At 42.5% G+C, this 24,381-nt stretch overlaps 1 protein-coding gene across 1 annotated transcript in view; it reads left to right on the plus strand.

The window, feature by feature from the left end:
- The window catches only part of CFAP61 (cilia and flagella associated protein 61), a 198,205-nt gene that overhangs the window by 2,840 nt on the left and 170,984 nt on the right, over nt 1-24,381 (plus strand). The window contains exons 2-8 of the mRNA XM_054984388.1: nt 1,927-2,089; nt 2,184-2,334; nt 8,156-8,232; nt 9,670-9,737; nt 11,712-11,838; nt 19,584-19,716; nt 22,559-22,709. Coding sequence (XP_054840363.1) covers nt 1,935-2,089; nt 2,184-2,334; nt 8,156-8,232; nt 9,670-9,737; nt 11,712-11,838; nt 19,584-19,716; nt 22,559-22,709 — 862 coding nt within the window. The 5' untranslated portion in view covers nt 1,927-1,934. The remainder of the gene's footprint in view (nt 1-1,926; nt 2,090-2,183; nt 2,335-8,155; nt 8,233-9,669; nt 9,738-11,711; nt 11,839-19,583; nt 19,717-22,558; nt 22,710-24,381) is intronic.

Raw genomic sequence — 24,381 nt, forward strand, 5'->3', positions numbered from 1 at the left:
GGTGGGCATTGCCACCTGCTCTGCGCCTGATCCCAGCTTGGTGAAAGGGGGTCAGGCATTGCCACCTGCTCCGCTCCTGATCCCAGCTGAGTGAAGGTGGTGGGCGGGCATTGCCACCTGCTCCGTTCCTGATCCCAGCTGGGTGAAGGTGGGGGATGGATTGCCACCTTCTCCCCTCCTTATCCCAGCTGGGTGAAGGACAGGCTGGCATTGCCACCTACTCTGCTCCTGATCCCAGCTGGGTGAAGGCGGCAGATGGGTAGGCATTGCCACCTGCTTCACTCCTGATCCCAGCTGGGTGAAGGCGGAGGGTGGGCATTGCCACCTGCACTGCTCCTGTTCCCAGCTGGGTGAAGGTGGGGGTGGGAATTGCCACCTGCTCTGCTCTGGATCCTAGCTCAGGGAAGGCGGGGGGCAGGCAGTGCTGCCTGCTCTGTGCCTGATCTTGGCCTGGGCTTCCCACCACGGCACACTCTCTGGAGGTCTGGCTGCCTCATCGAGGTTTCCCTCCACAGCAGCGCCCTCTGGAGGTGCACCAGGGTAGGAAGTGAATTGTCTTGAATAGGATTTGTTTTTGATTTTTATTCCACTCTCTCTGCACAGGCAGACTCAGGGCGGATTACACTCAATAAAAACATTACAATATAATTTACACTTTAAAATAATTTAAAATAACAATAGCAAACAGTCAAATATACATATTTAAAAAATAGCAGCACTCAACCCATAGGAGGCAATCGATCGACCGCTTACTACCACTTTAAAAGGTTAGATGGTGGATGCCTCTAATGGAGAGGGCTCCGATCTCCTCTGTTCTATTCTGTTCGGCTGGTGGAGCCCTAACCCAACCTCAACCATACACCTGATGGAACGTCTCCGCCTTACAGGCCCAGCGGAAGGATAGTACATCCTGCTGGGACCTGGTCTCATCAGACAGAGAGTTCCACCAGGGTGGAGCCAGGATTGCTTTGTTAGTGTTTTGTGACATGCTTTGGTTCTACAGTTGTTAATTAGTTTCTTGCATTTAGCTAAACACACTTGGGGTATGTCTGTATTTAAGTTTAAACCTGCTTTGTAGGCCCTGTGGCTAAATCAGTTAGTTATTTTGCTTCTAAACCAGCAATCCAGTGCATACTCAGTTGGAAGTAAGCTGTGCTGAACACGGTGGGACTTGCTTCTACATAAACATGCATATGGTCAGACTACATAATTAATTCAACAGTCACTCCCTTTAGTTTTGTAAAAGTAAGGGAATAGAGATAGCACTGTGTTATAATAGAAACTTAGAAGAGAGTGAAAATATATGTTTAATCGAATAAAATAAGTTTGAAATGAGTAGGGGGAAAAATGGATAAGGGGTTGGAAAACTGTTGGAAGTCAACAAAAGGGGGGGGAAAGGGAGGGGGTTAGAACTGGAATATTTAAAGGAAATTGATTGTAATAGATATTATAGAGATTTCTAATCCAATAAAAAAATTTTAAAAAAAAGTTTTGTAAAAGTGATCTGGGATATCTAGCATACAATTCTTAGCACTGTCCCAAAACTACAACACCCACAATTGTTTGGAAGAAGCTATAACACACAACTTGGTAAAAATCTACTTTCTGAAATACAAGCTAGACCAGTGATAGATCTTTTCCAATTGTTAATGCATATTTGTTTAGAAAATGTAACATTTAGGTTATAACCCATCTGATCCCAAACAGCCTTACTAATGAGTAACGTTTTGACTGAAACTCTATACATCCCTAACTTTAAGCAAGTGTACTTCAAAGCAATCCAACTGATACCCAAGTAATGTGGCTAGGACTAAGTTGTAAGAATACTTGTGCTTTTAAAAATATTTGTACACATTTTCTTTTGTATTCTCAGCAATGTCTGTTATTTCAAATTAAGAGTAGGAAATGTTTTCTGTTTTGCTGTAGTATATACAATGTCTTCAGAATCACCGCCCATAAGATCAATTCCAGCGACTTCTGATGTGTTCACCGCCAGGAGAACAGAATCCCATGATATTACAACTATCGTCCATCACATGAACTTCATGACAGAAAGATTGTTTGGCAGGATTAATGTCATTTATCTTTTGTAAGTAAAACAGCTGTGATGAAGTCCCTCCAGGAATGTATTTTTTTTTGGTTAATGTTCTAAAATGAATGAAATGAAAACATCTGTTTTACAGAGAAACAGCCAATCTTGCAGTGACCTTAATCAGCCAGGAAAATGTAGCCGTTGCCCATGCTGTATTTCTGGACTATCCCAACTGGAATTCTGTTGATCCGGCCTACTGGGAAGTCTTCTTACAAGAAAACTATAATGAGGGCAGGTGCACAGTAAGTAGGGAACATTTTTTCCCCTTGAAAATGTTTAATTAGGTGGTTTCGATACAGTGTGTTTTCACTGCAGGAAATAAACATAAGGCCAAATTGCAAACCATTTGAAAATCCTCATCCACTCTTGAATGTATTAATGTTAATGGTGTGTTATATGAAGATGAATATAGAAAAGTAGTTTTTCTTTCCCAAACTCAATAGGTTTCATTTTTTGTGCTTGTGCCTCAGCCCTTCCCTTCCTAAATGTCTCATGTTATCTTGTTATCTTGATTGACAGAATAAAGATAGAATGAGACAGAGAGAGAGGGGGGCTATTGCGCAATAGAGGGCCACCATTGGATTGTTCTTGCTCATGGAAACCAGGGTATCCATTGTTTAGTGATATACTACCTGATAGAAAATTATGTTCATTTTCTGAATGGTTTCCTCAATGCAGGTTTTATTGACTTGAAAGGGGATTTTGATACCATGCCTAGAAAAGACTGGGAAAAGCTGCAGCATACTTCGATTGTCAAAAGGCTGCTGTGGCTTATGTGGCAACTTTGTACAGATTTCACAGCACAGGTTCACTGTGGTCTCGGTTTGGTGAGCTGACTGAATCGTTTAACCTCAATAATGGTGTTAGGCAGGGATGCCTCTTGGCCCCGTTTCAATTTAATCTATATGTGAATGACCTTTTGATCTGTTTCAATGAGTTTTGTCATCCAACTTGCCTGGCCAATTGCAGTATTCCAGTTTTGCTTAATGCTGATGATACTGTCTTCTTATCTTCAGAGATCTTTAAAAATATTTTGGAATACTCTACTAGGGAAGGTCTGAGAATAAATTATCAGAAATTTAAAACGGTTGTTTTCTCAAAAAAGAAAAGGAATCCTACAGTGCATTGGTGGATGTTGAATGGTGAAGAAAAAGATATTCTCATATTTAGGTATACTATTTTCATCTAATCTGAAATGGGGACCACATCAGTCACTGATAAGAAATAAAGCAAACATTTGTGTCAGCAGCATATTAATTTTTTTCCAAAATGAAAGTAGGAATTATATTCCCGATGCTATTCAATTTTTTAACTTAAAAGTAATTCACATTATCCTTTATGGAGTAGTCATAAGGATTGTGTTGGCTAGTGAAAATATTGACCATTTACTTTTATCTTGTTAAGGAAATTATTAAATATCCCCCATTATGTAGCTGGTGTGGCTCTTTGTTCTGAATTTGGTCAGCCTTGAAGCAAGGGCTTGGTTGCAAGCATTATACTATTTATTAGGCTACATTTAAGCAGTAAGGGCTATTTGGTGCACTTAAGAGAGGATTCTTATAGGTCTGGTTCAAGACTGTTCATGAGAAACTTCTGGCTGTTGATCATACTCTGAATACTATTCAAGAATTAGGTTTTCATGCATCATTTGCTTTGGTGAGAAATTGACCACCGATGCTCTGCTCTTACAGCACACCATGCCTGTTCATCTCAGTTCTTTGGCGCTCCTCCTCTGAGATCTCTTCCTCCTTATACCTGTTTGTTGACCTCTTCACTGGTCCTTTAACAGCTTTTGCATGGTCAGACTAAATGCCCATTCTTTGGCCCCCATATGGGGTAGGTTTTCACATTTATCTTATTCAGAACGAATTTGTACCTGTTCTTCAGGTAAGATTGATACTAGTACACACATTTATTTGGAGTGCCATTTGTATGTTAATCTTAGGAGACATTATATTTCACCATGTTTCCCAGTTTGTTCTAATTCATATCCTTATGAGATTACGTCTTTACTCACAGATAGGGATCCAAAAAAGATCTTAGCAGTCTCAAAAAATTGTTACTCCTTTTGTCTATTGAGTAATAAATGATAAGAATAATTATTACTGCTCAAGATCTTTGTATCATAGAGCTTTTATTGGTTGAAAGGAAAGGAAGCCAGGATGCAGCCTGACATCAGAGGCACTGATGTATATCTGCTGTTTCATGGCCCGAAACATCTGTTTCTCTCCTACCTTCCCTTTTTATTTTGTAATATCCAGCCTGATGAGACATTCTGCAGAACTTGAAAGCTTGCACACTATTTTGTGTCATTTTGGTAGGTCCTAGTAAATGGTATTACATGACTTGTGCTTTGTTATGCAACTGGTCACCTTTTGGCATTCCATGTTTTTGTCTGTGATCATCTGAACAAGTAATTTCCCCCAGAAGCCACTAGGGGAGGAGGCTCCATGCTTTGAAAGTTGGATAGCTATTTAAGTGCAGTCAAGAAGGGATGTTGCTTTAGGGGGACAAAATAAAACATGAGTCCAGTGGCACCTTAAAGATGAACAACATTTATTTCAACATGAAATTCCATGAGTCATCAGCGGGCTGCAACTCGTGAAAGCTCATATAGAAATAAATGTTGCTAGTCTCAAAGGTCCTCCAGTTTGTAAGATCTGAGCAAGTCTGTTTTGGAGGCCTTTCATTCATAGGGTCGCCATAAGTCGGAAGCAACTTGACAGTATGTAACAGGCACAACGTCTCTAAGGTGCCACTGGACTTTTATTTTGCTATGACAAACTAAATTGGCTAGCCCTTTGCAATAATTTAGGCCGTGCTATTGGTGAGGGCGGGACCTTGTTTACAGTAAAACACTAGTAATAAGGTTTTTAACTAACCTACTATATAAAAGGCTGTGTTCTAGACAACTCATTTCCTACCCTGGTGAGCCTCTAGAGGGTGCTGCCATGGAGGAAAGCCCAGAAGAGGCAGCCCATCCCTCTGAAAGCACACGGCAGTGGGAAGCCCAGGCTGGGATCAGGCGCGGAGAAGGCATCAATGCCAGCTCCTGCCTTCAACCAGCTGGGATCAGGAGTGGAGAACAAAATGGCTATTCCCTTGTGAAACAGCAAAATGGAAGAGGAAAAAATCCACAGGGAATACAATACTAATTTACAAAATTACAAAACTGTATTCAGAGTGCAAAGGCTACCTGAGAGTAGGGGTTTTGGAGGTGTTAGGAAAACAACATTCTGTTACTTTGCAGGTACCCCTCCAACGCCGGGAGGTGCATTGGATTCATAAGTTGAACACAATGCACCCCTTTGGGTTGAACCATGAGCTTTCTCTTAACTGTTTTTTGTAGTAAACGTTTTCTATTTGTATTTAATGGAATAAATGTGTATATATGCGTGTTCCCTTTAAGACACCTGTTAATGATTAGTCTGAGATTGTTGATATAGGTGTTTTTGGTTCCCTCAGCCACACACGCATAAGAGATTTTCAAGGCTATGCTTTGGGCATGTAAGATTTAAACACATTGGAAATTTCCCTTTCTGCAGTAAAGGTATGTGTTTGTGGTTTGGGTCATGAAATATTTCTATGTAGACCAAAGAGGCTGAATAATAAAAAAAATTATTGTAGCATTCCACACGCTCCTGATGAAGGATTCTGATATCTGCCACAGATAGCCGGCCCCAGATTGAGCGTGGGTTGGAGCTTTGCTTCACGGCTGGGCTTCACCGTTCACCTGCCAAGGGGAGCCCTGGAAAGAATTGTTATAACTATTCCAAAAAGACTGTTGGGAATTGTGTGTGTCTACTGCAACTTGCCATGTATGATTATGTAAAAGATTATTGTATTGTTGATGTGTGTGCCTGAAAATTGCATCAAGAGATTGTTATTTATTTATTTGAATACAATGATGAAATTTTGTAGCCTTTGCACTCTGAATACAGTTTTGTAATTTTGTAAATTAGTATTGTATTCCCTGTGGATTTTTTCCTCTTCCATTTTGCGGGATCAGGAGTGGAGCAGGTGGCAATGCCCACCCCCACCCTGCCTTCCCCCAGCTGGGACAAGATGCAGAGTAGGTGGAAATGCCTGCCACCTGTCTTCCTCCAGCTGGGATCAGGAGCGGAGCAGGTGGCAATGCCCACTCCCGCCTTCACCCAGCTGGAATCAGATGTGGAGTTGGTGGCGATGCCTAACCTCCGCCTTCACTCTGCTGAGATCAGGCACAAAGCAGAGGGTGATGTCCACCCCCCGCTATCACTCAGCTGGGATCAGCAGCCGTGTAGGTGTCAATGCCTGCCTCCCGCCTTCACCCAGCTTGGGTCAGCAGCAGAGCAGGTGGCAAGGCCCCCCCCCCAGCGTCACCCATCTGGGATCAGCAGCCGTGCAGGTAGCAATGCCTGCCCCCCGCCGTCACCCAGCCGGGATCAGAAGTGGAGCAGAGGGCAATACCCACCCCCACTATCACCCAGCTGGGATCAGGAGCAGAGCAGGTGTCAGTGCCCACCCCCCTTCACCCAGCTGGGTTCAGGAGCGGAGCAAGTGGCAATAGCTACCCCCCCTCCTTCACCCAGCTGGGATCAGGCTTGGAACAGGTATCAATGCCCACTCCTCTTCACCTGGCCAGGACCAGGAGCAGAGGATCCCCCATCAGATGAAAAGAACAGCGGGTGTTTGAAAGCAGTAACACGTTTCTTGTGTGGCAAAAAAAGTGTTGCTACTTTCAAATGTTCTCTGCTTTTTTCAGCTGAGAGGAAGGGGGAGGGGAGGAGGGAGTTCTAGCAAACAGCTAGAAAAGTGCTGTGGCTGGTGCCGCTTTGCTGGCCCCGGAAGTCATGAACCACAAACGAACTGGTTCGCAAACTGGGCAAATTCATGGTGGTTCATGATTCGTCGCTTTTCACGAACCATGAACTGCCATGAACCGCTATTTTCCTGGTTCGTGCCCATCTCTACATCCTTGTTACAACAACCCTATAAAGTAGGTTAGGTTGAGAGTGTGTGACTGGCCAAGGTCACCCAGTGAATCTTCATGGCAGACTGGGGATTCAAACATGGGTCTCTTGAAACCTAGTCTGACACTCTAACTACTACATTATACTGGCTGTATGCAGCCTCAGTCTGTAGTGATATTTCAGATGGATAGCTGTGTTGGCCTGCAGTAGAACAGCAAGATTCAAATCTAGTGGCACCTTAAAGACCAACAAGATTTTCAGGTATAAGCTTTTGAGATATCATGTATAAAGCTTATTATATAAAATATATGATACCCTGAAAGTCTTGTTGGTCTCTAAGATGCCGCTGGAGTTGAATCAGTCTGTAGAGATGTATGTAAAACACAGACAGGGTACTGAGAAGGCATATTTGTGTTGAAACTATTCCAGACGTATGACAAAACATGAATGCATCTAGGCAATTCATATTACCTTCGTGTGCTACATATTTTATGAATTTATAAAAAACATTCTTAAATGCCATTTAGATGGGCAGAATTACATGTTTGCTGGCAAAGTAGATACTGCCTCCAACATGCAGCACATGGGCAGAGGGATTTGTAAGACTTAACCTTTCCCCTGCTAGTTGTTTTTCTCTTGCAATCACTTTCTGTAGCTTTTCCTCCCACAGGAGTGGGGAACCTGATCTCACAGTCAAGCAGGGAGAATAGTGGCTGTGGACAGTATTCAACAGCAGGTGAAAGGGTTCAATGTACGTAACTTTTCCACCTGCTTTTACTGTCATGTAAAGCCCAGCGTTACTGTGTGCATCATAGGTAGACGGGGGACTGGGAATCTCATGTTTGCCCCAGCGATGCCCTTGTCCTGCAGTTCTTTATGTCCATGAGCTGTCCCTGGTGCTGAAGTGAACAACCCGCCACTCCAACTGGAGTCCCTGTGGAATTCTGGTCTTCAGGTCTTTGATTTAGACAGGACAAGACACATCCCGAGTCTGGAATTCATAAACATAAATAAGCTTATTTGTGCTTTCACAGGGTCAGCACCTACAATCAATTGCAGTTTTATTTTCTGAAATGGATGTGTTGAATGTCTCCGTCTCTTTTGTTTGCAGCCTTTAAATACGCTGTTTCTGCATCTGTTTGTGGCAGCGGATGAACATGCAGTTCACTGTTCTCACGAAATTATGAAGTGAGTTGATGTGTTACCAAATACATTGTAATCTCTGGGGAAACTGAGAGTAGATAAAGGGGAATTTTAAAATGAAAAACCAAGGCTGCAAACCCGCATATGTCCGTCAGGTCCTTTCAAGTCCGTTGCTTGCTGGATTGCAACAAATGTATGGTTCAGTTCATACTTACAAGTTCTTGCACTCAGCAAGTAAAGAGTAATGTGCAAACACAAGACTACTTTACTCTGATTTAATTCTCACATGCTTGGTAACCAACAAATAACAGGCCAGAAGAGCTGTGTGAAGTAGCTGCTGATTCCAAGTAAATGGGCTAAGTTTGAGCACTTATTCTTGGAGGATTGGATTTGAACCAGAATAGCATTTTTGCCAGCCCAGTTCAAATTCTATGTATGAGAGCTGTTCACTTCAGTAGGATTGCTGTTATTTTATACTTGGGTATCCAGTTGGTATATGCAAATTTAACTTAGAATAGAAATTCATCTTAAATATGCTCAAAATACAATGTGGGAATAAGCCCTAAATCAATCTGAACAAATCTCCTTTCATACCATAATTACGAATTTGTCAAATAAATAACATAGTCACTTTTACGTTTTGAGAACTGCAGGAAACATCTGCAGGAATCTGGAAACATTTCTTAGAGTGGAAGTATAAAGTTGGTTAATATATAGATCCCACGATTCATTATTTTGTACAATTTGCAGCAGCCTCATGTAACTATAGTAAGCTTTGTTTATCTCTTAAGCACACACATGGAAGATTTTAATAGAATTAAGCACATACCTGACAACGCTGCCTCTTCTCGATGAATTAAGGGTTACATTTATTTAAGAGAATGCATATGCCATCTCTGCAGACATGTGCTTGAAGTGGCCTGCAAGTAAAAACAATGCCACAACAACATAAATTACCAATATAAAAAACAAGCCATTAAAAACAAGCCAGGTGGTAAAAATAGCGTAAAACAGCCACCAAGCAGCCTGAAAAAAAGTCTATAGAGCAGGAGAAACAGTTTCCTATGGAATGCAGAAGATCTGTTTAATAAAAGCGATGCATTCAGGTGACCTTGTTCTAGAAGTAAGCTTTGGTATGTATGATTTACATTATTTCTAAGGATAACCACCTGTTTAATTGGAAAGTGGTAGATTTGTCACATGTGACTAAACATGCATTTTTGTTAGTCAGGTTGCTTTATCCAGAGGCCATGTCTGTTTTCCTCAAGCCCTCATCTGTCACCTCTTCACCTCTGTCCAGTTTTAAGAAACTTACTATTATTAATAATAAATGCTGATGTACAATATAGAGTCAAGAAAGATAATTGGAAGTTTTAATAGTGAAAATGCCTGTTTATCTTACTGGTTATGTGGATTTGAAAGGGAAGATTTGGGAATGGAAAAGATTGTGAGAAGCTAATGATATGTAATATTTTAATTCAGGACTGTCTTTAGAACCATACCAGAACTGCATTTCATACTTCTCTTCATACCAACTCAAGAGCATTTAGGTAAGGCTGCTCAAAATCCATTCCTTCTTCTAACTGTTTTCTTATTTGTGAGGAAAAGATATCATGTAAGTGTTTTTTGAGGGGTGGTAATAATAGATTTGTTGACCATTTAAGTTCCTAATACCTTTTATTTCTAGAAATTTCTAGTGCAAACTTGAATAAGGGTACTCGAGGCAGGGCTGCTCCAGGGTATACTTAGATTGTACAAGAAGTCATCAGCTGCCCCGTCTCTCCCAGTTCCAGTGATAAGTTTGGACCATAATTCTAAAGCAACCAGAGCAGCGATCCCCTTGTAATGGCATAACAATAGGCATGGAGACACAAAACTGCTTTATTCTGAGACAGCCCATTGATTGATTAATGTCAGGGAATGTGGGGAGAGGCCGTGATTCAGTGGGGGAGCTCAGTTTCCAGCATTGCCAGTTAAGGATCAGGATGGTAGTCCATCTAAGACCTCTGCCTGAGACCCAGGAGAATCACTGCCTGTCTGAATGGACAGTACTGACCTCAGTATATCAGTCTTGTCTACTCTGACTGGCAGTGGCTCTTCATCATCTCTGGTAGAGGTTTTTGGCATCAAATGATGTTGGGGATTGAACTTGGCACCTTCTGCATGCCAAGCAGGAGATCTTCCATGTTTCCTCTTCTAATAATGCTTTCTATATGAACACAGTGCTTCACATATATTATCTTATTGTAATCATTACAATAATCTTTTTATCATTATCCCTATATAACAGTTTTGGAACTGAGGTTGAGAGATAAATTCATAGTTGAAGTGAAATTTTAACTGGGTATTTCATTACTCACATTCTTAGCCACTGCTCTGTACTAATTCCCAGGGCTTTTTTTCAGCTGGAACACAGTGGAGCGGAGTTCCAGAACCTCTTGAAAATGGTCACATGGCTGGTGGCCCCGCCCCCTGATCTCCAGACAGAGGGGAGTTTAGACTGGCGGCGCGGAGGGCAATCTAAACTCCCCTCTGTCTGGAGATCAGGGGGTGGGGCCACCAGCCATGTGACCATTTTCTCCGAGGGCAACCCACTGAGTTCCACTACCTCTTTTCTCAGAAAAAAAGCCCTGCTAATTCGTAACACATGACCAGGCTATGAGTATTGTTCTCATTTGTTCGTGGTAGTGTTAATATGCTAGAAGTCTGCTTAAGACAGATCTAAACTACCAGCAGGTTTTTTGAAATACAATATCAGAAATTGTTGTAAAATGAAGCTCATTAGGACAGAATTATAGATTACAAATTATATTCCAAATATAAAAGTTGATCAAAGTATCCAAACAGTTAATGGTTTTATATTATAGCAGTGTTGGGTGTGTGTGTGAAATACATCATGATCAAAAGGCAACAGTAGGTATAGTATATAATAGAAATGGTTTCATCTGTGAGTAGCTGTCAAAACAATACAAATTATCGAAATTATAAGTTAATGTTCAAAGTATTGGCTCAGTCTTGAAATTTCAATTCTTCTCTACTGCTATTGGTATCCATTTGTTTGCTGGATTTTATCTTAGGATGGCTTAAAAATGCGTAGTGGATGCTAACCATCTATACTGGCCTATGTACCTATACGTTTTATCCCGCTTCTCCTCTAAGTCGTTCAGGGCAACGTACATTGTCCTCCCTTCCCCAATCTTTCTTAAGAATTCTATACTGGATCAGCAAGGGGTTTTCAAGGCTAGGAAGAAGCAAAGGTAGCTTGCCAGTGCCTTCCTCTGCAAAGCAGCCCAGTCTTCCCTGGTGGCCTCCTATCCAGGTTCTAATTGGGGCCATCCATGCCTACCTTCTGAGATCTGGAGAGCGGGCTATACCATGGCACCGCCCCTGCAGTAAGATTTGTGTCAGAAAGCAAAAGCAATTCTTATTTTAGCACATTTACTTTAATGGCAGAAGAGATTCAGTGCAGAAGAGATTCAGTGCAGGTCTTGTACTGTTTTCAAAATAGTTTTATTGTCCTCCAGGTATGGACTTAGCAGCTGCTTTTAAGCCAATGGTGAAAGTATCAAATGCAGATGTGAACATGGAATACAGTCTGTTTATGTGTGAGAGGCGTCGTTATTGTCCACAGCTATTTATCCGCCAAGCCAGGTAATAGTTCTGCATCCTTTCATGACTTCTATTACTTTCTTACTTATTTAAAATATTTGCATCCTGCCTTTCGCCTTGGACTCAAGATGGTTTTCATGAGCCAATAACCACTTGCAGTAGAAAACTGAAACAACCTACAAAAACTAGCACCCAAAACCTATACTAGAACAGAATTTTCTCTTACAATAACTCTTCTCTCCGTACAGAGCTCTAGGAAAGATAACATTCTTGCATGCCTTCTTAAAAGAAAGCAAAGGTACCTGTACCATCCATTCGGGTAGGCTGTTCCATAATACCAACCACGCAGCAGAAAATGCCTCTTATTTGATAATGATAAGTGCCGTTGCACATGGTGGGACTATATCAGGAGATCTGGTTAATAAGTAGGAGGGTCCCAGGCCATAGAGGGTGTTCAAGGTGATAATCAGCTCTCTGCATTGGTCAAGAAGTAAATAAAGAACAGGTAACCAGTGCAGTTGTTGAAGCACCTGAAACGTATGGCTGTGAATGGCTGACCCTAGATTACAGCATCGTCACCACATTTTATTTATGATATTTTTATCATGTCTTTTCAAAGTCCTGATCGAGTTGGTTTATGCTTAAAACCACATTACAATATTAAAAACAAGCCTTTGAAAACAAGCTGTTGGGGAAAAGTAGCATAAAAGCAGACCATTACAAAGCTGATAAAAGAAAATTCATAATTAAAAGCCTGGGTAAAAATGATGTGTTTTGGCTTGGTGCCTAAAAGAAAGTAAAGTTGGCACCAGGTGAACCTTAAAGGGGAGGGCATTCCAAAGGCAGGGTGCCACCACAGAAAAGGCCCTGACTCTAGTCACCACACACCTCACCTCTGAAGGCGAGGGGGCGAAGAGAGCAGGACTTGAGAGGCGGGCCTTAACTGATGGGCTGGATAGTATGGGAAGAGACAGTCCTTCAGGTTCCCTGGCCTCAAGCCATTTAAGGCCTTAAAGTAAGAATCAGCACTTTGGATTGTACGTGGAACCAGCCCTTTTCAGTCACATTTTGGACTGATGGACGTTTCCAAACCGTTTTCAAAGGCAGCGTCACGTAGACTGTAATACAGTGACAATGTTTGACAGTGCCAAGTGTAACTTCCAAGTCATCTTCCAGGGCAGCTCTGCATAGAATGGGACACTGTAGTCTGATCTGGATGGTAATAGTGTCATGGATCAGTGTGAGAAGGTCAACACAGTCTAAATAAAGAGCTGGCTTATAAGCAAGAGGTGGCTGAAAGAAAGCACTCCCTAGCTGCAGCAGCAGCCTGAAGGCTGAATCCAAGAATATCATTCAAATTACTCAGAAAGTTTGCTGGTTCCCGCACATCCACTGTTTTACAGGAGCATTCAGTGTGCAGCATTCATAGCCTTTGTCATGAAAACGTGTGCCTTGAAAGCCTGTGCACCTGCCTGACAACATGAATATTCACTCAACATTCTCTGTTTACACAATTTTTTTTGCCTCTGCAGTCACATGAGGCTGCGGTTAGCTTTGGTTCAGGCGCAGGCAGGGTAAACTCATAACCATCTCATCGCCGTCATTCTTTCAGCCCATTGTATTGGGTTACAGCATTGTGTGATGCCTGCTGTTCACCTGTCTGAACACAGCTGTTCGATTGTGATATCTCTTGACACAAAACAGCATCCTTTGCTGGAGGGGGTTTTGTCCCGGGTACAGTTACCTCAAGCAGAAATTTTCAACCATGTTGCCTCTATCAGAAATCCTATAGATTTACAGAGGTTTCTTGTTTACTTGGATGTTTCTGTTGCAAAATCACCTTGCCCAAGGTTACGCTATGGCTTGTATTGCCTCTCAAGCACTCAAAGCACATTTATTTTATAACCAGAAAATTTAAGATCTATTGTTGCATCTAGTTAAGACACAGCGAGGCAGGAGAGCTGGTAATAATAAAACTGGGCTGTGTGCCATATCTTCCTCTGTATAATAGGCTTTTTTTGGTTGCATTTTAGATTTCAAGCTTTGAACAACGTTTTTGTTTGGTTTTTTTTACAGTTTTTGTAAGTGTGTGAGTGAGTAATATTAGTTTGACACAAAGCCAGAACGGTGAGGGGGGGGGGGGGTTGCTGTTGAAACAGTGGAGATCAATTGTCCTGTTTTCTGCTTGCCCATAAGAGCCCTGCTGGATCAGAGCAGCGGTCTATCTAGTCCAGCGTCCTCTCTCAGACAATGGCCAACCACTTTCTCTGGAGGGCCAGCAACAGGGCTTAGAGATCAAGGCCTTCCCCTGATATTGTCTCCTGGCACTGGGATTCAGAGACTTTCTGCTTCTGAATGTGGAGGTTCCCTTTACACTCTCCATGGTTAGTAGTCACTGATGGACCTCCTCTCCATCAGTGTGTCCAATCTCCCACTGCTTCTCCTTGGAAGGCTGGGAAGTGGTTGGGTACCTGGGTTCTTTCTCCCAGAGGAGGTTTCTGCTAGGGAGAGAGGCTCTTATCCAGGTAGGGTGAGAAGACAGGCCTGGCGGACAGAGGGGCAGGGAGTTCAGTGGCGCTAGGGCCTTTTGTTTATTTTGCTTTCTATTGTTACTAATGCACCTTGCTTGTTTGTTATTAACTGACCTCCTTGTAAATAAATCCTTTTGTTTGTTGTTACTCTGCTGGGTCCTCACGCCTGTTTATTGGCCAAGCAATGGAGGTTGGAAGGGTTGGGAGGGTACTCTGGGCCTTCCCCAGGGACCCTAAATCCCAGAGTGGTGGCAGCGTAAGGGGGCTCACCCCACCTGAGGCATGACACTCCCCATTTGATATATATCCTGTTGTATCTCTTTCACTGAATGTCCTAACTGTTGTTCATTAAATGGCTTTTGCTCAGTGAATATCCTAGCTGTTAATTATATCGTATTTCACTTAACAAGGTGTAATCCAACTTGTATCTCAGTGAGAAAAATGGACTATAAATAATAATAATAAGAGCCTTTTTAGTTAGTTATAATTTCTAACTGCACTAACAATGCAGCTTAATTCCCCCCCCCCAATATTAAGCAACTCCCTTCTTGAAGCCCAGAAGACTAAAAGGTCAGCGAAAAACACTGTGTTTCTAAACCACGTGACCTTGCTTCGCTGAAAACGAGAGCAAAGTCAGCACTGCATCCTAATTATTTTTTATAGTACAACTATGGTCCTATTTATTTGAAAACAAAGGTGCCTCACTCCCCCCCTCTTTTGTGTGGGAAGCAGTGCAAAAGAGGGGGGTATCCAAGCCAACTCAATGCCAGTGCTGTGGTTCCTGTATAAACCTGAATAATTTCGGTTTTATTCGGGAATCACAGTACCAGAATGTGAGAGACTCCTGGATTTATTCTGGACTCCTGAGTATATCCCCAAAAACTCAAAAGGAATTTTTAGGTATATTTTCGGCTCAGTTATACCAAATCACACACCCCTACTGTCAATTTATACTGGCAAAAGCTTCGGAACAATTAACTTGTCTTTCTTTGAAGTTGTCTTCCTTTTGATTGCCTACCATGATTTGAAGGTCAAGGCACCATTCTTCATCGTGGCATCAAACTTGAATTTACGGTTATGAGAAGTCTTATTTTGACAAAGTTGTGCCTTATTCTTTGAAGCACAGATCTTCCTTACTGTGGTTGATTAATTGTCTGTGAAACTGTCACAGTCTGCCTCAAACAATTAATATGTGTCAAAAGTAATTCTTGACATTTCATCCTATGGTAGTACCAGTCCGCTCAGTGCAGAATTTGTTTTGGCGATACCAATGGTTTCGCCTCCTTTTTGATAACAGCATTTAAACGTTTTTGTCTGCTGTTAAGAGTTAATTACTTACATTTACTCTGAGGCCTCTTAACAACCAAGTTTTCCTCCTGAACTGCTCTTTAATTTCATGTGATTGCCGGTGCATCTCATTTAGATGCACGAGTCCATAATGCGCATAGTTAATATGATTGTACTCTGTAAACAAGACATAGTTGATCAGAAGAATGAGGGTGTAAGTCCCATGTAAAGTTGGCTCAGAATCGTTTTCCTGTCCTTCTACCATAACAGGAAATTTGAGTTGTTCTTCTCTGATATGAAGCCTGTAGCTCTGGTGTCCAAGCAGGTAGAGCAGGGGTCCCCAGCCTCGTTGAGCCTGTAGGCGCTTTTGGCATTCTAAATCACTGAGGGTAACACCCCAGGAACCCAACTACTCTTCAATAATTATATCAGACAGTATTTAGTTATTGATATCATTCTCACCAAGTAAATACAAAAGGTATACAAAAGTTCATTCAATAATATAAAAATTCATTCAATAATACAAAATTCATGCAATTACATATATATAAATACACACATGTCCCAAAATTGCTGCAGATAGCAGATGGCAGTTCCTTTATATAGCCAAATCCTCTCCTGTACACATAACTGGAGGAGCAGTGATTCTTGAAACTAGTGTTCGTCCTGCACACAAGATCCGTATGTGTAGCAAAGACGAAAGGATGGCAAGTTCAAAGTAACTGTAAAGATAACTGCAAATATTCAGAACGGCCAATTCCGAAGAGCATGACAGGATCCCCCCTGGATCTCCCAGTGGTGGCAACGAGCCAGCCAGCGTAGAGTTGCTCGTTTCGGTTTCCCTTCATCTTGGCCTCCTCTCTGATGTACGTAAGAGTCAAAATCACGCTTTCCAGATAGATACACCAACAGTAACACTTTCCATTTCCAATTAGTGCTAATCCACAAGAGGCAGAGCTAACCACAAATTTCAGGTTGCTAAGTCATGCATAACTCTAATAGTAACACTTCGTCATTTCAGATGGAAGCCTTTTAAAGTGAACAGTGTTTAAAAATATTTTCCTGCAAACACCTTCACTCGCAGTGAAGATCTGTGTGCTATGGTGGGAGCTACTGCAAAATCAACTTTGAAAAAATCTACGTAGCCAGTTAGATGTCCAGTGGCGAGTCAGAAGCCTTGCTGGGCAAAAGCCCCACCTGACCCCACACACTTTCTAAAAACACTTGGCGGGCACTAAAGAAGTATAAGCAGAAGCCACGGCACCCACAGGCATCACGTTAAGGACCCCTGATGTGGAAGGGTTGAGCTTGAGAAATTTTGTTCAAGAGAAGTGTAAATCATCGTTCTAGTTGCAAAATGTTTAAAAATGCAAGTTTGTCATGCAGGATGAAGGGGCTGAAATATAGCGGATTCTGCATAACCAAAATATATTTTAAAAATATACCTGCCCACTTCTACTCAAAAATACCTCTAGAAGTTTGTGTAAGCACAAATTTCTAATATCCATCCTGTTTACCACACCAGTTCTTAACATTTCATCTATTTCATAAAGAACTCTTTATGCCCATCAATTAGAAATGTCTTTAGTAACACAAAAGTGACGAACACTGCCATCCTAAACTCTGTTTCAGATTGCACTCTGAAGGAATGAGATACTTTGCAGAGTCTGTTTTCTGAAAAATGTGTGTAATGGTTAACTTGTTGAATTGCATTCTGTTTATGTATGTCGGCAAGCAGTAAATGGATATTCAGACTTGACCACCAGAGGTCACCCTAGACCTTGTAACGTAGACCTTGTGTTGCTTACAGAAATCTCTTTAATGATGATGGGCGGGGGTGGGGGAGAGATTAAGGAATGACCGGAAATATTCTGCTTACTGCACGGATAGCACGGTTGTTTTTCTTTTTTGACTTGTTTACCTGTATTGAGTTTAATCGCGCTTATGCTGATGACATGTCAATTTGATTGGCAAAGCTGGCGATTGGGTCGCACAGTACTCCTTCCTTCCATCCTTCCTTCCAGTGTTTCCACACCCACTCTGCTCCTTTTACTTCCCCTCTCCATTTGAGTCTCTCTACGCGATACTTCTTACACTAGGACGCTCAAGTGAAGGAAGATGCAGTGTTAGCCAGGAGGCGTAGTTTAAAAGCCGAAGGCTCTGTCCAGTTCCTCTCTCAACAGAGATAGTTTAAAAAGATAGAGCCCAAAGGCTTCTCAAAGAGTTTGTTAATTTCATCTAATTAACAAGCCTTCTGAGGAGCATCTTTGCCCACTCTCTTTTTAAACTACCCTCCTGTAGAGAGGGGAAATTAACAGAGCCTTCTGTCCTACCTTTTTAAACTGCACGTCCCGGCTAACATTACGTCTACCTTCACTTGAGCATCCGAGTGTAAGAAGTAGATGTTCGGCTGCAGTAGTGCAAGAGAGTCCCCTTCCCCAGTGGCACTGTGCCAATCCCACGTAAAAGTTTCCTGTTGAAATGCCCTCCGTGAAGTATCTGAATGTTGAAAAGTTATATGTCAGGGAGAAGCTCGACGGTGTGCTGTTTTGTTGTGTGCAGGGAGGCTTTATTTGTGATTAGTGTCCACGTATGTAATGCCCAGGAGTTTGAAGTGGTGCAGCCCAGGAAAAGCTCAACTCAGCAGAATGTATAAACTGGACCTTAGGTCTTCATTGTGGAGGATGCCTATTTATAACTGCAAGAGGAACTGACTGGAGAGGGAGAGAGAGGAACATATTATTATTTACTTTATTAATACCCCACCTTTCTAAAGTCTAAAGGTGCTTTACATCATTCTCTTCTCTTTCATTTGTTCTTGCAACAACCTTGTAAAATAGGTTAGGCTAACAGTGCAATCCTAAACAGAGTTACTCCAGTCTAAGCTCATTGATTTCAGTGGGCTTAGACTGGAGTAACTCTGTTTAGGATTGCACTGCTAGAGTGTGAGACTGGCCCTATGTCTCCAGCAAACTGCCATGGTGGTGTGGGTATTTGAACCCGGAGTCTCCAAATCCCAAATCTGCCACTCTGACCACTATGCAACACGTCCTTTCTTCTGGTTGGGATTAGTGTATGTGGACATGTTATTTATCAAACAGATAAATAATGTTTCTGAGGTGGCTCTTAAAACAGTAATAAACCGTAAACATTAAAATGTCCCAAATAGCCACTAGTCAAAATAGTCACGAATGATAAGCACAGTAGTAACCAAGCATCAGTAAAAAGTCAGAAAGCATTTCTGTCTTCAACAGAAATGTGTTTATGGACTTTAAAAACTCCTTCCAAGCTTTAGCCCCCAAAGTGGCCCCCAGGTGGGCTCTCCACCTCCATCCCTCACTCAGAGTAGCTTCAGGTTTCTTCATTTTACTTTCTGCGGGTATGTTCAGTTCCAAATTTCACTGGCACACGCTCCTTAAAGACAACGAAGACACAGCCCGCCCGCCAGTAGTGGCTTGGGGCAATGTAGTTATCCACTCACAGCAACTCTCAAGTTTAAAGTGCCCCAACGTGCAGTACTGGAAAGAAGATGCAGATTTCCAGGGAGAGTGAGGATGGGAGGCCTAACCTTTCTCCCCTCAGCAGCCAAGGCATAGGTGGATTGGCTGCCATCTCACAAAAGATCCTCTTTGCTTTGGATTTGTGGAAGATGCTGATCTCATGTGTGCAGTTTCCCCAACCTGCTACGAAAAACTGTGGGGCTTGGTTCTAACTCACTCCCTGTGAGCGGTTTCAAAAGAGGCCAGAGATGGCTTGCTCTCTTTTCTATCCTACTGTTTAACAAGTTTATTTATTTACTTCATTTATACCCCTCCTTTCCCCAATGGGGACCCTCAAAGTGGTTGACATAATCTTCCTCTTACGATATGAGTGCTTCCGCTAGTGGAATGGATCCGCAGGATCTTACCTGTTGATTGGTTTCAGACCTTGTTAATCTTAAAGGCATTACCTGTTTTGTTTTTATGTTAGGGTAGAAGACCATGACGACCTCGCCCCTCTCTTCACACGTCAGAATGATACTCTGAGAGATACTTACGGCGAATACTTTCTTGCAGAACTGATAGAAGCCCAAGATGATCAGAACATTGCTGTAGTTTGTGAGGTGAGAGAAGGGATGAAGGCTAACTTGATGCTGTTTTGCTTTTCTCAGGCTCGTGATACCTCTGTGAGTTGGGGGTGGAGGAAGTGACCTGGATTCAGTCCTGACATTTCAGGGACTGCTAACAGCAATGATCAACTCCTCTTGGGACCGAGGAGGCTTCCTGCCATCACTTCTTCTGCTGAATTAGAGGACCTGTGCTTGGGGATTGTACAAACACCCTCTGCCGTAATCTGGATTTTGCCAGATTTTCCGTAGTGGTTACTTGACAGAGCGCAGTTTTTTCTGTGCTTGTGTCTTGACTCTTGTGCCTGGAAGTTCTAGATTGCTACAACCTGGCTGTCTCGTGTGGTATGGAAATAGATGCTTTGATTGTAGAGCAGTGATTCCTTGGACAGTGAATGGTACAGTGCCACTAGGGCAAGGTGGGGTAGTGGCCCAGCCCCCCTGGAGGGGACTGTGTGGCAGCTGCCACAAGTCTGGGCTCTCCACTGCTGATGAACCAAGTCTGCGTGTGTCACCCCCTCCTGAAGCAACAGCAGCCTGGTAATATCTGCATCCCCCACGCCTGCAGCCTCGCACCCCCACTGCCATGAGTCCTGCAGGCCCAGCCATGGCTGCTTTGGAGAACAGAGATGATGATGTTCAGAACAGCAGTAGCTGAGCCTGGGGGCCTGATTTTGTGAGCTTCTGGGAATATGGTCCCTCCAGGCCCCTTGTCCAGGTTGGACTACCAAGTCCTCCCTTGGGCCGCAGGAGGTCACAGCTGCCTAGCTTTGTTGTATGGGATATTGAGTATACCAGAAGAACTTGAGAAAACACACACAATTATGTAAGTGAAGTTTCAGTGCTGACGACATTTTTGAAATAATGGATTTTCCCTGAGAGAAGAAAGGAAAGTCTGTGTCTGCATTTAAGTAGAGGCAAAATTTTGGAATAATTTATTTACTTTGTACCACAGGGAGTGATTGGTACCAAGTAGCCTGGCTCATAGCTTCTAAAATCCTAGTTATGCTTTTAGGGTGTGTGTGTGTGTGTGTTCACGCATCACAGGATGATTTTCAGGGGATCACACCAAAAACATTTCTGTACCCAAGCAAAGTAGGATATGCTCGGCTTGTCTGCTTGTGGATAGAGTTGCCAGATTCTCTTTTTTGCTTTTAGAGTCACAGTATAGTAAAGAGTCCAGTAGCACCCTTAAGACTAACCAACTTTATTGTAGCATAAGCTTTCAAGAACCACAGCTCTCTTCATTAGATGCGTCTCTTCGCATCTGACGAAGAGAGCTGTGGTTCTTGAAAGCTTATGCTACAATAAAGTTGGTTAGTCTTTAAAGGTGATACTGGACTCTTTACTATTTTGTAAACTACAGACTAACATGGCTAACTCCTCTGAATCTATGACCATGGAGAATCACAGTAGAAATTGTATGAGGGTTTGTTAAGGAAAAATTACTTCTCCTTTCCATCTTTTCTAAGAATGGCCTGAGAAGAGGAGTTGGTTATGGAATTTCACTGGTGATGAAGCTTTAAAGTTTTACTGTGCTGCTACAGGTAGAAAGAACCATGTAATTAATAAAAAGCATAATGGTTAATGAACTAGCACTATAAGGTTATGAAATCTGTCAGTATAAGAAAGTGTAGATCAGAAACTGCCTCGTGTATGCATAGGTTTAAAATATTAGCCCGTGAAGGGATGGCAGGTCAGTGGGATTGATAAATTACTGCCTGTGTTTGAAGACAGAGGAATCCTGATGTTTTCAAATGCTAGACTGGGTGAGGTGCAATCTTTTCTGTTGTTTAAGGAGTGGAGGGCAATAATCCAAAAACGGCAGAGAAGCCACTGCAGAGTGTTTGGGCAAGGCTCCTTTGTTTTTTTTCCAATCAGAGTGATGTTATTTAAAGTTGGAAACAGTCAGCACAAGAGCACATTTTTTAAAAGATAGCTTCCCTTATAAATATTCGATCCTATCTGACAGTTGTTTCCACAGTCCTTAGAAAACGCAGTCTGCTGTGTCTCCGCTCCATCAGCACTGCTGTTGAGTGGTAGAGCGCTGCCGTGTGGACCAATACAGAGGTCCGTTTGCCTGGCAAGAGAATGAAGCTGGCAACTTCTTATTTTGCACATATGGCAGAGAGGTGGTGCCATCAGGATTTGCTGAGCATTGGGTCTCAAACTGCCTTGGCACCAGGCAACTGCTGGGCTCCATCTTTGTTCAGCTAAGCAAATAAACAATCAGCCTGGGCCGGGGAGGGGGGGGCTATATGTATTTATTATTATTTTTATTACTGGTGCAGTTACTAGGCAGCTGTGTCAGCCTGCTTTTTAACAAACATTACTTTAAGATCATGAGGAAACTTCAGGAAGCTGTTTTTGTAAAATACTATTTTCAAGACAGTATACATGAATGCTAAATAACCTGGGCAGTTCTTCCTACTTCTGTGGTTTTTGTATGTGCCAAAGGAATGCAGTGCTATAATCCTAAGCACGTTTACCAGAAAGTAAATTGTATTGATTTCAGTTGAAATCACAGGTTACCAGAAATAATGATACTTTTTGGCAGCTATCTGTCAGAGATGCTTTAAGAATATTACATAGGATAGGGTGCCTTGGGCCTGTGAGGTCTCTTCTTACTAATCCACAGGGGTAGCTGTGTTAATATTGTTGCAGCAAGAATAAACAGGAGTTTAGAGGAACTGTGCTCTTGCCCATAAAAGCTTACGCTGGAATAAAATTGTTTAGTCTTTAAGGTGCCCTTAGACCCCTGTTTACCCTTTTAAATGTGAGCTTTTGAGAGTCCCTTTTTGTGAGAGAGTGACCACCTTTTCATTTTGATTTCTTTCAGAATGAGGGCAAGGCGGTGGGCTTCATGAGCGTGTGCTCTGAAGTGAACATACAGTTGCTTCATGACTGCTTTGACTTGGGTCCTTTCCATGGACTCTGTAAACCACACTCAGATGACATACTTAAGCTTCCGCAGGAGCCAAGTGTCATAGGTGAAAATATTGAACGTCTTTACATCCTAAAGCCGTGCCTTCATTTTGTGCTTTGTTAGGTTTATTTAAAACATTTACATCCTGTATCTTACAAACTCTGAGGCTGCAATAAATATGAAAAAAAATAATTAAAATCCCTAAAACACAATTCACATCAAGATGAGTACCCATGTTAGTCTGTCTGTAGCAGTAGAAAAGAGCAAGAGTTCAGTAGCACCTATAAGACTAACAACATTTGTGGTAGGTACGGATACAGCTGTATCTGAAGAGGTGACCGGTGACTCACGAAAGCTCATATCCTACCACAAATTTTGTTAGTCTTATCGATCCTACTGGACTCTTGCTCTTTTCTACAACTCACATTGTACACCAATGCTAAAAAAGATACGGTTGAGAGTTCAACAGAGGTGGTGCCACAGTTGAGAGGCCCCCGTGATATAGCAGGTCTGGTCTGGCAAGCTGATGGAGCTCAGCACAGCACTTCCCCCATACATCTCAGAGTCTGGACTGTCATAAGACAGATGTTCCATTTACCTGCTCCTACACCCTCCCTCTCTACTGGTCTGAGGAGAGAGTAGCCTAGTAGCAGCCAACAGTGATGGAGCCCTCCTCAGAGGGAGTGGTTAGCAGCTTGTTTTAGCAGGTTTGGGAAATCCCTCTCTATGAGGGAAACATTAATAATCTCATAAGAAGCTCCTTCTCCTTAGTTCTGCAAGAATTTTATCAGCTGTGACAGGCAAGAATCTTAAGTTCCATTGTGGTGGCCTTCAGAGCTCCTAGTATCCTGTCAAAGAGATCAAACAGAAACTATCCCTAAGGAAGGACCAGACTGTACTTCAAGTTCCTCTATTCTCAAAGTAGCACTGGAGAGGATGAGCGATTTTATCTGCCAAGAATCGCATAAAAATATCACAGCTAGCAACCAATGCTCCAGAATTCTGGGATTCTACATTTAGAGTAATCATATCCTGTGTTATCTTAAATGATGTGCTTCAACTGATGCAAAGGTAGCAGAGAAGTATTGCTTCTTCACTACTCTCACCCCCACCCCATAGGCTTTCCAGTGTTCTCTGTAATGCATTATATCCGATTGGGCCCAGAAATTCCGCCAGTGACCCTGGAGGTCTTCCAGCCCTCTTCAGTTCTTCCAGGTCCCCAGTGAACCGTGGATCCAGTTTTCTGTCTTTGAGTTGAAGAGGACAATGGAGGGCAGCCCTCCTCGAGAGCCTAGCATTCTAGGCTTGTCCCAAGGCTCCAGCAAAGTAGCCATTTAAACTCTCAGAATCCCTTCAAGCATTCTGGGATCCAAGTAGACCCATCGGTTTCCAAGGGTGGGCCATTTTGATCAGCCTGCCACCCATGCAAGGAGGAAGAGCTGCAGACACCCATGCCGTCAGCCGATAATGGTCTGACCATGGCACTGGTGGTGTCTTCACCCCTTTACCAGGCCACCAGATGCCCACTTGGCTCAAAAGATAACCTTTTCTCATAGATCTCTAAAGAGCTTTACAACATAGTCTGGCATCGCTTTAATGCGGTTGTTCCAGTGCAGAATTGGGATTTTGTCAACAGTGTTATCGTGTCCCAAGGTAGGGAGCCAAAACTACTGAATTGGGTGGACCATAGGGGTTCTGTTGGGTGTGAGGATCCACATTCAGATAAAAAATCCTCG

This window comes from Eublepharis macularius, chromosome 7 (genome assembly GCF_028583425.1).
Source record: "Eublepharis macularius isolate TG4126 chromosome 7, MPM_Emac_v1.0, whole genome shotgun sequence".
In the NCBI taxonomy this organism is placed as follows: domain Eukaryota; kingdom Metazoa; phylum Chordata; class Lepidosauria; order Squamata; family Eublepharidae; genus Eublepharis; species Eublepharis macularius.